Source organism: Coffea arabica, chromosome 7c (genome assembly GCF_036785885.1).
Source record: "Coffea arabica cultivar ET-39 chromosome 7c, Coffea Arabica ET-39 HiFi, whole genome shotgun sequence".
NCBI lineage: Eukaryota > Viridiplantae > Streptophyta > Magnoliopsida > Gentianales > Rubiaceae > Coffea > Coffea arabica.
Genome location: NC_092322.1, coordinates 1339814 through 1352975, shown reverse-complemented (window position 1 = coordinate 1352975; position 13162 = coordinate 1339814). Strand labels below are relative to the sequence as shown.

Sequence of the window (13162 nt, the reverse complement as noted above, 5' to 3'; positions counted from 1 at the left end):
TGCGACATTGCAATTTTAAATTTAGCTGTGGATAACACCAAAAAAATTGAAAATTTGGGATTTCTATGTCTATTATACATCTGCGTTTAAGTGCTCACTTTTGTGGGTCTTTGGCCCCCTCTGATTTGTAATTAACCCATTTAATTGTACCGAGATTGTTGGTAACTTGGGACTGTGAAAAATACTAGAAAATGGCAATGTGGTAATTCAAAAGTTTGCTGTTATTAAAGCAACCTTATTTATTTATTATTCAGTCGTATCAAACAACTTTTCATAATTGCTAGAAAATTTTGAGTAGTGATGTGTTTCCTGATTATTTATCATATTTAAACTGATTTTTCGAGTTTTGGTGTTGCCTGTTGTCAAACAACTGCTCTGTCTAATTATATCTCTTTCTAAATTTTCGAGTAAATCTTATATACACTGACAGCGCATGTACTATCACTATTAGATTAATGACATGTATATAAAAGTTAAATTTTAAATTCAAATTTTGTATAGTTATCATCCATCTAATACTGACGGTCAGTGCAGTGTAGGAAAGATTAATCTTAAATCTTAATCCATATCGCTGCATATGTGTATGTTTATTCAAGTGATAATGGAAAGAATTTTAATTATAGATATGAACACGATAATAACACACATATTTTGTAGTTCTGATTGTCGGCTTATAAAATAAGACTTCTCTTTTTTTTTTTCCGGAAACGTTAGAATTATAAAATAAGACTTCTCACTTACCAAATTTTTTGAAAATCTGGCGGAGACATTCGGAGAGGAGATATAGAAAACGCCTGAAAATGAAATATTCAACCGGATAATATACAGAGAACTTAAAAAGTTATTGCCGTAGAGATATCGGTCCTGCAATGGCAATGGCTGGTGAGCCGATAAAAAGCTTATTGCATTCCAACCTCAAGAACTCGTTAACGGCTTAGTGTCCTGCTACTCCAAATGGCCCTATATACAGGCAACCATCAATTCTACTTACTTCCCCCCGCCAAATCCAAACCCCTCCTTAACCCCTTTCTACCTTCCTCCGTCACCTTCCCAAACCCACCTACCACGTACGGCGTCTCTCCTCCGAAACCGCTCTTCTGCCGAGCCACCGCCACTGCCATTGCCACTGCCACTGGCGACACTGAAACTCTACCCCAATCCGCCATCCAAAGGATTGCCGAAAAGCTTCGCGGCCTCGGCTACGTCGAAGATGATAAGGATGAGAACAAAGATGAAGATAAGCTTCCAAAGAATGGGCCCTCGCCGGGCGAAATCTTTGTTCCGTTGCCTTCCCAGTTGCCGAAGTACCGGGTCGGGCACACTCTTGACCCGAGTTGGAGCACGCCCCAGAACCCCGTCCCCTTACCCGGCTCGGGGAATGCGATTCAGAAGTATCACCAGTTGAGGAGGGGCGTGATTAAGGAGAGGATTGAGGAGAGGAAGAAAAGGGAGACAGTGCCCACCTTGGCGGAGCTCAATTTGCCGGAGGGGGAGCTGAGGAGGCTGAGGACACTTGGTATTCGGTTGCAGAAGAAGTTGAAGGTTGGGAAGGCCGGGATCACGGAAGGGATTGTGAATGGGATTCACGAGAGGTGGAGGAGGTATGAGGTGGTCAAGATCAGGTGTGAGGATATCTGTAGGATGAATATGAAGAGGACTCATGAGTTGTTAGAGGTAAGATCTCATTGTTAATGTCCTTTTTTTTCCCCAATTCTACAATTGTATGTTGATTGTAGTTACATTCGCATATCTTGCTTCCAATGTAAAAACTTTGTTTGAAGATCAAGTTTAAGTAGAGCTGCTAGTTACGCTTGAAGTTGTTTCTCTAACCACTTTGTGAAAAACAGCTGCTAGTTATATTTGAACCCTTCAAACGACATATTGTAAGGCAAATTTGTCCAGTAATATTTGGGTTTTAATGAGATTTTCATGTCCTATTACGTGCCCATTATTAGTTTGCATTTACTATGGCTTGACTTCATGGTATGTGCTGAAGCATATTTAACTGCAAATGGTCTTTTTTAACAGTTATTGGTACTTACTATCAGAAGTCCATAATTCACTTCAATTGTGTTTCTTCCTCTGCAACGTTACGTAATCTGACCTGTTTTCCTTCTTTTGGGTGTGGTGTGGTGATTTGGATTACCAGATGAAGACTGGAGGCTTAGTAGTTTGGAGATCTGGAACTAACATAGTGCTATACAGAGGAGCTGATTACAAGTACCCTTATTTCTTTTCTGATGATAATACAGCAAATGGCTCTTTGCGTGAAGAAGCTTCAGTTGATTTTCGGATGGATTACAGAGAGGATAATGAAAAGAAGGCTTCTTCATCTGGTGGGAATGCCCTGAGATCTTCTGTACCTAAGTCACTCAGCAAAGTGTCTCATCCACCTCTAATACAAGGTGTAGGAACTCCAAATAGAGTACGATTCCAACTGCCTGGTGAGGCACAACTTGCTGAAGAGGCTGATCGCCTGTTAGAAGGACTTGGTCCCCGGTTTACTGATTGGTGGGGGTATGAACCTTTACCTGTTGATGCTGATTTTTTACCAGCAGCAGTTCCTGGATATAGGAGACCATTTCGTCTGCTTCCTTATGGAGTGAAACCTATATTAACAAATGATGAAATGACATTTTTACGGAGACTTGGTCGGCCTTTACCATGCCATTTTGCCCTAGGTGAGTGATTTGTAAATTGGGAAGCATTGCATAGTTACTAGTCAAAGTTTATTACTTATACCGATTTCCTTTGTTTCAGGCAGAAATAGAAAACTTCAGGGCTTGGCTGCTGCAATTATTAAGCTATGGGAGAAATGTGAAATTGCCAAAATTGCTGTTAAAAGAGGAGTCCAGAACACCAACAGTGAATTGATGGCTGAGGAACTAAAGGTCTGCTAGATGGGTTTAAGAGATCTTCTGTCGTTCCTGTCTAGGCTCTGTTTTATCAGGGGACTAACATGTAACTGCCAGTAACTCTTCTGCACTGACATATATTTACTTGAAACTATACTCTTGCAGAACCTAACTGGGGGAACCTTGCTTTCAAGAGATAAGGAATTCATTGTCCTGTACAGAGGAAAGGATTTCTTGCCAGCTGCAGTCTCTTTAGCAATTGAAAAGCGGAGGAACTATGTGCTTGATGGTGAAGAAAAGGGAGCAGACAAAAGTTTTACTACAGTGAGCTCAAAAGACCAAAGGCTGGGGACCTCAGAAAATTGTAATGGAGATGAAAATAATGGTAAAGAGGACCAGAAACTTGAACTTGCCTCCAAGCGAAGGCATCGAAGCTCAACAGAAGCAGCAATTGAGAGAACTAGTGCCAAATTATCCAAGGCATGTTATGTAATACTACCTCAAAATCTGTTCCAGTCACTTGTCTATTTTCCCAAACATGTTAATCTTTTACAGCCTTACAGGCACTAGTGAAGAAAGACATGGCAGAGAAGCTTCTTGTAGAGCTGGAGAAGGAAGAGACCACCCAAGAGCCAGAAGTTGATAAAGAAGGTATTACAGAAGAAGAACGATATATGCTGAGAAAAATTGGCTTGAGAATGAAACCTTTCCTGCTTCTGGGTAAGTGCTAAAGGAAGTGCTTGCTTACTACACCCTATGATGAAGAATGACATTGGCAAGCCAAAAGTGTGTGTTTCTGGCCTCATGTCATCCTTGTAAATTTCTCTCTTTCATGCTCAGGAAGACGAGGAGTATTTGATGGAACAATCGAAAATATGCATCTTCACTGGAAATACAGAGAATTAGTGAAGATTATAACCGGGGGAAGAAGTATTGAGGAGGTCACTGCAAGAGCACGAACACTGGAGGCAGAAAGTGGCGGAATTTTAGTAGCAGTTGAACGGGTTAGCAAAGGTTTTGCTATCATTGTATATCGTGGAAAGAACTACAGTCGCCCTGCTTGTTTGAGGCCTCGTTCGCTTCTAAGCAAAAGAGAAGCAATGAAACGTTCTTTAGAGGCACAACGTCGTGAGGTCAAGTTTGTGTTTATCCCCTGGTTTTCATTTCATCCATTTGTATATGTAGTGAGACAAAGCACGAAACTATTCCAAATTATCCTTCCTTTAATTTTCTATGGTGGTACAGGACACTGTTAACTCACAGCTTTTTTGTTATCAAGTATTTTGATTATGAGTATTTGCTCGTTGTGCCTCACATATTCTCTTTGCATGAATTGCAGTCTCTCAAATTACATGTTTTGAAGCTTACACAGAATATAGATCGGTTGAAGCTTCAATTGGTGGGTTATCTTATTTCAGAGCCTTAATTTGTTTTCTGCAGCTAATAGACTGTATTCTGGTGGAAATTACATATCATTCATTTGATCCAGGCCAAAGAAAAGGGTACAAACAAGACGGACTTGGCTGAAGAATTAAAACTCAAATTGGTGAATTTCCTTTCAGATCTCATTATACTGTTCTTCCGTTGCAAGATTATTTCAAAATCTGGGCTAATATATGCAGTTTAATCATGATCCAGGACGAAGAGCAGGAGCCAGACAAGTTCCATTCATCAAAAAATAAAATGTCCCTTGCTAGTCCTGAACTCTCTCCCCAATCATTGTCAACGAGCCATTATAATGAACAGGTAAAAAGGATCCCTTTCTTTTTTGAGTTTTGGAATGAGCTATATATTTTTTGTCATCATCCAAGGCCATGCTAATCCAGTGTGTGTCAACCTCATGCTCATCTATCTAATGGATTGTTTCACTGGCTTTGGAATCTGAAATTGTTGTATGACAAATATAAAACACTTACTTTAGGTAAAGGACTTATATGAGAATTCGTGCTGCATTAAACTAGAGAGGCTAAATTTAAAAAAAAAAAAAAAAATTTCTCCAGAAGGTTCAAGCATATTTAATGGTTACAGCAATTTCAGTGCAGCTTAATTTGTACTGCTGCCAAGTCAGTCAATTTCAGTGTCATGCACCCAGGATGTGTGAAGTGTAGGCCATATTGTTGTTAATTACGTTTCTTTTTAATATAAAATATTTCCTAGTGCACAATAATTTTTTTCCCTTCATCATTTTAGTTTCTTTTCATAACCAGAACTATAGGATTGAATCGCTGAACAAACTCTCTGCATACTGTGTGACATGGAATTTATGAGTGATGACTTTGAAAACATTGCTATGAGTTTGATAATGCAGATGCAGAACCTTTATCTAAATGAAATGGGGGAAAAGGTACAAGTAAAGAAGCTAAAGATCTTTTGAATTCGTGGAAATGTGCCACCCTCATCTTCTCCTGATTCCCTTTTCTGTCAATAAATCGAGTCGAGTTGTACAAGCCTAATTAATCTTCTATGAATGTTTTTTTCTTTTATCTTAGACACTTGGTGTGACACGCACTTCCGCTATTGGTACTATGGAGGCTAAACTTGGTGGCACCAAAGCTATGCATTCCCCTGCTGATTCCATGAAAACTGAGCTAGATTCATCAGTTCATGTAGTTAAGGAAAGTGGCTGCAATGCAATACTTGTTAGAGCTAAAAGCCTCTCCAATAGAGACAGGCTACTTTTGCGGAAACAAGCGCTGAAGATGAAAAAGCATCATGTGTTTGCCATAGGTAATACGAATATATTTTGTATCTTTCTTGATTTAATATTCTGCTATAAACCCCTATTTCAAGAGTAATGTTGTTTTACATGTTGGATGAGACAAATTTGGCCCTTTTCCAGCCACCAAACATGTGGATTTCTGATATAGTTCCTTTTGTTGTGAAACTTTGTCGTATGTTAGTTGCGGGATATTTGTTGTCTCTGTGGATCACATTCTGTCATTTTGTCATTGGCCGTGGTTCTGGGACTCCTATAGTTCAGTTCCTTATGTTGTGAAACCTTGTTGCACGTTGGTTGTTTGGACATTTTTTTGTCTCTGTGGATTACATTCTGCCATTTTGGTGATTGACTGTAGTTTCTGGACACTCAAGTTTGGTTTCTGGCTACTCTAGAACACACGTGTTCAGAATATGAATCTCGTAATGTAGCATTATGTGGATAACTAGTTTTTCATCAGTGTAAGAGTCCAGCATATGCTATTCTGAAAAGCTGTAGACCAATAAAGAATTGGAAAATAGTATATTGAAATTGTAAATGCTCATGAATACACTGCCAAACTGTTCTAAATAATTCTTGAGGCAATTTTCTTTCTAAATGACGCAATAGATAGACAGAAGTAGCAGTCTTTTATATTTTGATTGAGATGGAAGGTTTGTTTTTAACTGTTTTCACCTGTTTGGCTGGGTAACATAAAGTATTTTACAAATGGTCTTATTTCTTAGGGAAGAGCAACAAGGTTAGTGGACTTGCTGAAGCAATCAAGGTCCGCTTCCAAAAGTACCCTCTTGCTATAGTGAATGTAAAAGGCAGAGCCAAAGGGACTTCTGTCCAGGAGGTGGTCTTCAAGCTGGAGGTTTGTGATTGAAATCCGTTTTAAGTATCTGCGGCAATGAGCTTTGAGATAAATTTAACTTCAGAAATTTACAGAAATCATTTCTGATGTTTGCTAATATTTGCTTTGATTAAATCGTTGTTTTGAGGCTGTTTTAACTCCTGTTAACCTCACAGCAAGCCACTGGGGCTGTGCTGGTGTCTCAAGAACCAAGTAAAGTCATACTGTATAGGGGTTGGGGAGCAGGAGAGCCAACTACCCATGGTAGCCGGGAAAGTACTACAGATTCGAGATACTTTTCAGGCAGAGAGGGTAGGACTCCGCATGCTATACCTCACGATCTTATGTCAGCGATCAGGCTTGAATGTGGTTTGCAGCCTTACAACGAGAAAGAATCCACTTCTTAGGCTACATCTCTCGTTGATTTTTGTAGCTTAGTTGGAATGCATCGGTTTTGACACGCATTTGACCTAGCAACCGGGCTTTCTGCACTAATTGCAAAATCTCGGTATTCCTCTTGAATTTGACACTTGCAGACCGTGGCATTCGGTACTTACAAAGAGTTCCTGAGTTACATATGACTATATATATACGGTATTGGTGAGTCTTGTTTACTGTGATTGAAACATTACTGCAGGCTGTGGAGGGGTCCTGTTAAATCTGAATATGAAGCAGACATGCAGAGCCCTCTTTCGGTGGGAATCTCGACTAATCTGAACTTTATTTGACCGTGGCTTTTCTTATCGTATTTCAGTAGTGGCCACGGAATTTGCTACAACGATCGTGGGAAAATAATATGGACGCAAGCAAAGCCCTCTCTGACTCTCGCTTAGGTTGGCAGTCAGAACAATGGGAAGGTAGCCATGCTCCTGCCGCTTCCAACCTGAACACTGGAAGACTTTTTTCTTCTCGGGGTCCAACTCCATAGCGGAAGGGAAAACCGGAAGGCTGACTGTATCAAGTTGATTCAGGTTTAAGGTCAGTGTCACGCGTGATTATGCAAATATGAGTTTCTGTAAAAGCGCGGGGTCCATGTAGGTTTTTTTTTTTTAGTTAGGAAAATCGTTCAAAATGCTCGTTATATTTTATCAAATGAATTTTTTCGTTCTCTACTCTTAAGAGAGTAACTTTATATCTTATACAAAATTAAGTCAATAAAATTTGTTTCCAATATAGGTTTTCAGTCACTTTTTAGCGTAAAATCACGTCATCTTTTTAATTCGCATGCAGTTATTTTTCATATACAACATGTTAGATCCCTCTTTTTTAGTGATAAAAATAAATATGAATTGTGTTTGATTTCTTTTCTTTTTTTTAAGAAAAAAAATGAATATGATTCGGATTAAATCTTACTTTTTTTAGAGGTAAAAATGAATATGAGTTAAGCCAAATTATACCTTTTATAGAGAAAAAAATAACTATGTATGGATCATGTGATAAATTTAGTGTAAAAAGTGGCCTAAAATTTAGGTTGAAATTAAATTTTATTTCTTTGATTTTGCAAGGGGTGTGAAGTCATTATTTTTAAAATAAAAAATAAAAAATATATTTGACGAAATGTAAGTACGTTGTCAGATGGACCCTTGGTACGGCCCAACGTCAAGTTTTCCCTCCACAGGTTGACGTGCGTGCAGCGTGCTGCACATGCTTGCATATAATCTTCTGAAAATCTGTCCCCACGAGTCGACTCATGTAAAATAAACTGAGCAAAAAAAAAAAAAAAAAAAAAAAAAAAGAAGAAGAAATACGGAGTGCCGCGTGCCTCACGGCACCAGTTTGCAAAGCTTCCCGTTTTAGCCGTCAGTTCAGTTGGTATCGAACGCAACGCCCTTCGCTTCATCAAAATTTTCTTTGCTCTTAGCCACTTTTCTTTAATTTCCCATGCCTTCCACGCTCTTTTTTATTTTTCCCCTACCCCCTCATTTTTCTTTGGGAAAATAGGGATTCCATTTGTAGATTATGCGCTGTATAAAATAGCCATATTGATATAAATGGCATAAGAGAAGTGATAACGAATGATTTACCATGATTGAGAAAAAACAACTACTGTCATATGACGTATGTTGCATATACTTCATGATCTATAAGTGAACACACAGCGACCAAGAAGAAATTAGGTTTGGCCTGGGATTCCGTTATGCTGGGACCAACAGTGACGGCGTCTCATTCAACTTTTTATCTTTTCAATCACCTTTTTATCTCACATAGATCACATCACAAAAAATGTTACAGTAATTATCTCAAATAAATCATGCAAATAAACTCTTATCCAAACAAATTAATTATTTTTATTTTCTCTCCACTCCTTCTACGAGGTCTCATAATGGCACAAAAAGAAATATAGGGTTATAACGTTGAAGAAAGTAAGAGACTGCTTGAATTGCATTTTTAGTAGTTTTGTAATAATAATAAAAAAATCACCGTTATATTTTTTTAAATGTGATGAAGCAAAAAAAAAAATGTTGAGAGAATGCCTTTTAGAAAAAAAAATCAACATTTTTTCCTGAAAATTACAATCCAAACAAGGGAAGTTAATTAAAAAATGGTTGGAGATTCCTTGGCCTGATTGAGTAAAATATTAGTCCTAGAAAGAAAAAGGTCATCCTCTTTGCCGGAATTGTTGTGTTACACGGGGGACTAACTTTCCAATTAGGCGCGGAAAACAATTGCGACTCCTTCTAAAGTGGTCAAAGCGATGAGTATCGGCGCGCGGACGGCCTCGTCTTCACTCGTCATCCGGGGCCCTGAATTCAAAGGGTATGGAATTTGCAGCAGCTTCTCGTCGTGTTGACAAAAAAGGGCACTTTCCAATTGCGCTGTGCTCCGTACGAATGGTAGCTTACTATCCATTTCCAGCGTATCTGACTTTCTGGTTACGATGAAAACAAGAGCTTAAAGCAGGGAATTCCTTTCTTGCTTAATTCATCTATATATTGCTGTATGCGGCCAAATTTTTGCGTGCGATAAGCATGGGCTGCAATGGTGGACTTTGGTGCCTGGTTGAATAAATTCAGAGGGAGCTTAATTAAGTTGGGCCCTCCGACCACAAGTCCACTCACTAATTGCGCCAGTTACGTTGCACGCTTCAAATGACTGGCAAGGACGAAAGCAAGTTGAAAATTGAAACAGATCCATGTTGAACCTCGTGTATCTATTTTGCAAGGGCAAATTTTGCAGTAGATAAAGCAATGGCGCTCTATTTTGACCCGTGAAATTCTTCTCTTATACTTTTCCTTTTTACTGTGTTAAATACTCTGAAAAGTTTTGGCAGATAGAAATGGAAATCATATAGTGTTTGGATATAACTTATTTTGTCAAAAAAATTTACTTGCTTACGTCACAAATACATTTTTAAATAAATAATTTTATCTTTCAAATTATTATTTTATCTCACATGAATCACATTAAAAAAAAAACGTTACAATAATTATTTCAAATGATTTCTTGAATGAAAATTGAAAAACCATCGTTAGGGAAAAATAACTTGAATGAAAATCCAACCACCAGGGTTAGCTTAGTGGCCAGAGATCGATTCTTAGAGTCCTTCTCGTTATCCTCTTCACGGTTTGAATCTTGTGCCTGACAGTTGGGAATGAAAAAGGGTGAGAGGATAAAAAAAAAATTAATAATAGACATGAATGAATGAGAATCCTCTAATAGAAGAAAAAGACATTCTCAATTATAAAACTAGAAATCCAAGATTGACACATTTATTTTAGAATCTTGTAATAGGATTGTAACTTTTTGAAATTGTTATTTTTTTTTAAAAAAAAAAAAGTAATAAGATTGTAACATTTTGAAGCATGCGTGTATAAAAAATTCAATTAGGTTTCAATCTAATCATCACCATGAGTTCCTAGGATTATAAGTTGATATTTTGTAAAATTTTTTGCAAAAAAGGTCTTATTTTACCGATTGAACCAGCTGCTGTTGACTCACATTACGGGGTTGGAGGGATACCCCAAGCAGACGGCCGTCACGGGAGTCAGGGATTGTTATTAGTTAGTACTAATTAAATGGTCTGTACAAGACTCCACGGCGAAGAGGTTCGGATGAATGAAGTAAATATTTCTTTCCACAAATTCTCTCTCCTTATCAGTGGACACCGGTGCAAATCTCCGAGGGCAAGAAAGAGACTGCACAAAAAAAATACTACTGGAGGGTTTGCTCTCTCTTTTCTCTTAGCTTAGGTAGTATCCTTCTCTTCTTTCAACGCCAGAAACCAAAAGTAATCATCATGTTCTCTGTGGCACCAGTACCACCTTACCTTCTCCAGAGCCATCATCATTGCTCCCACAACTACGCTGAAAAACTCAAACCATCATCATTATCCACACCAACAAAGACGAATATCATGAAAGAGAGAAATAAAAATCACAAACAACGTGGACATCACAGGCTGTTGTTGGCTGAGGATGAAGTTGAAGACCGAAACCTCCTCCTGCTCCATCTGGGAGAAGAAGAAACTCAAGCTCTCGAGGGTCTTCTTCTTTCTTTCACTTTCGACTAATAAAGACTTTGATCAAAGTCAGCTTGCTTCGGGGAATCAAGCATCATGGTCCGATCTCTACTTTGCTAGATCAAGCAAAACTAACTCGCGCCTGTATAGCTAGCAAGTTAGCTGGCCATCTTTTCTTTCTTACAACAATTACAACTCCTCCTCCTCCTCCTCCTCCGGGTTGCCTTTGGCTTTGTGGTTTGAACTTAAAAGGTAATGTTAGATCTTGTTAGATAAAAGCGCATACTAGTGGTGCTACTATATTTTATTTGCTTGTGAATTTGCTTATTAGCCTTTTTTGGAAGTTCAAGAAGACAAGATTGAGCTACGCGGTTTTTTTTTTTTTTTTTGTTGGTTTTTTGTGGTTTGGATTTATGAATCTCTCTCGATCACTTGTATTATGTCACTTGGATTTGATTTCTTAAGCTTACGGACGATGCGTATTGTAGAAAGTGATCTTTGATTGTATCTATTTAAATGGTGTCTCATCAAACCAGTTAGTCCTAGCTATTCAAAACCCTCCTCGACAAACATTAAGCCTGGTCCTCACAAGCATTCTTCAAAGTTGCGCCCCATAGTTATTTATTTATATAAGTAATAATTATGATCGACAAGATCTGTGATGGACAAGGCAAGGCACTTATAGGAGAGTACTTTTTCTCTTTTTATCTCCTGTTAAGGTTTCGCTTCAACAATTCATTAGGGTTACCAACTTTTGTTTCGTCTTTAAGCTTTGTCTTGTGGTTAATCTTTCGCTGATTAATGTTTATTGATTCCACTTGTGCAAATGGACAAGCTGAAATTGGATTAAGATACGACACCACGTAATCAGGCGTTAAAAATGATGATGGCTCTTGCTTTTCTTTTAGTTTATTTTTTCTCCCCGCTTGATTTATCACTTCCGAAAGGAAAGTAGGAGATTTGATTTTGATTACATCAACAAACATGCAAGTCCATCTTCATAGTGTTACATGCGGTTTGGAAGCAGTAAACGAATTTTACCTGGGTATTGTGTTTTGGCTGTTTTGTGTCTGGATCATGAATGATGAGTAGGTTATCATGATTCACATTCCCCGTGCTTTTAAGCATGGAATTTTCTTTCGTGCGCTCTTGCTTTAAGTTAGTCCGGACGTTGGTTGATTACCAGGTGCTCACAACTCAATGATCTCTCTCTTTTCTTCTTCTTCTTCTTAATGTATGCGTTCGGAGAGGCGGTGGACATTAATGATCAATCTATAGATTCCATCATGTAATCTCCTTCTGTTAGGAGATATGATTAGTGCAGTTTTCTTCTCCCCTTCTTTTCTGGGTTCTAACTACTAGTATTAAATTGTATTTTTCGTGATATTTGTAGCGTGGGGATCGAGAGAGTGGTGTCTTGCTGCTAGTACTCAAAAAATGGGAGTGTTTGGATACCTCAATTATTTCAAATAATATTTTGCTTGCATCACAAACACATTTCCCAACCTACCTTTTTATATTTCCAATCACCTTTTTATTTCACATACATCACATCATAAAAAATGATACAATAATTATTCCAAATAATATTTTAAATAATACCCTATTCAAACAAACCCATTGTTTGCGTAGGTTTTAATTACTTGCAGTTGCACGATGATTTGTTTGCTTTGATGGCCTATCTACAATGGTTTTAATTACTTGCAGTTGCACGATGATTTGTTTGCTTTGATGGCCTATCTACGAAGGATAGTAGCCTGTTGAAACTTTTTTTTTCGTGGCCTATGATTACGTTTGGATTGTATTTTAAAAATTTTTTTTTTATAAATTATTGTAACGATTTGATATATGTGAAATTAAAAGGTAATTGAGAAATGTGTTCACGAAAAATGTAGCAAAATTTTTTTTTTTAAATGGCTATCCAAACAAGACACTTTAGCTTTTTTCTACAGTACCGACACATCCATATATATATATATATATATATATATATATGTAGATTCCTGATACAACTAGCAACAATGGTTATGTTCTGCTACATTCTAAAGTACACCTTGCAATAAATGAGCCGTAACAAGAATAAAACCGCGTCCGTTTAAGTAAATGGCACTGCTCTTTGCGCGCTTAGATGCATGTTTTGATTAGCAGTCTATCGTTGGGGCGATGGATGAGTCTTAGTAGTGTGCTGGCATGGCCTTCGTCGATCTGCAGCTTATTCAAGGAATGATGGATAGATAGGTTCTGAACTATCAGTTGCACTACTGGCGACAGACGTGAACAACTCTTTTGTCCTTTTC

The 13162-nt window shown here is 38.0% G+C and overlaps 1 protein-coding gene across 4 annotated transcripts; it reads left to right on the top strand.

Moving 5' to 3' along the window:
* The first annotated feature begins 757 nt into the window (after window positions 1–757).
* On the top strand, window positions 758–7593 carry LOC113698836 (CRM-domain containing factor CFM2, chloroplastic-like). 4 transcript variants are annotated; one of them, XR_011817613.1, is made up of 13 exons: window positions 758–1674; window positions 2150–2681; window positions 2761–2891; window positions 3021–3335; window positions 3419–3575; window positions 3696–3988; window positions 4195–4254; window positions 4345–4401; window positions 4494–4601; window positions 5345–5582; window positions 6297–6427; window positions 6583–7006; window positions 7161–7593. XR_011817613.1 is itself a non-coding variant. In XM_027218781.2 (12 exons), the coding sequence occupies exons 1-12, from the start codon at window positions 955–957 to the stop codon at window positions 6811–6813; spliced, it is 2973 nt and encodes a 990-aa protein (XP_027074582.2). In that variant the 5' UTR covers window positions 765–954; the 3' UTR covers window positions 6814–7593. The 4 variants fall into 4 exon arrangements, 1 of the variants encoding a protein (XP_027074582.2); XR_011817612.1 differs by having other exon boundaries at window positions 765–1674; window positions 6583–6914; window positions 7044–7593; XR_011817611.1 differs by having other exon boundaries at window positions 765–1674; window positions 6583–6955; window positions 7044–7593.
* Window positions 7594–13162: the final 5569 nt, after the last annotated feature.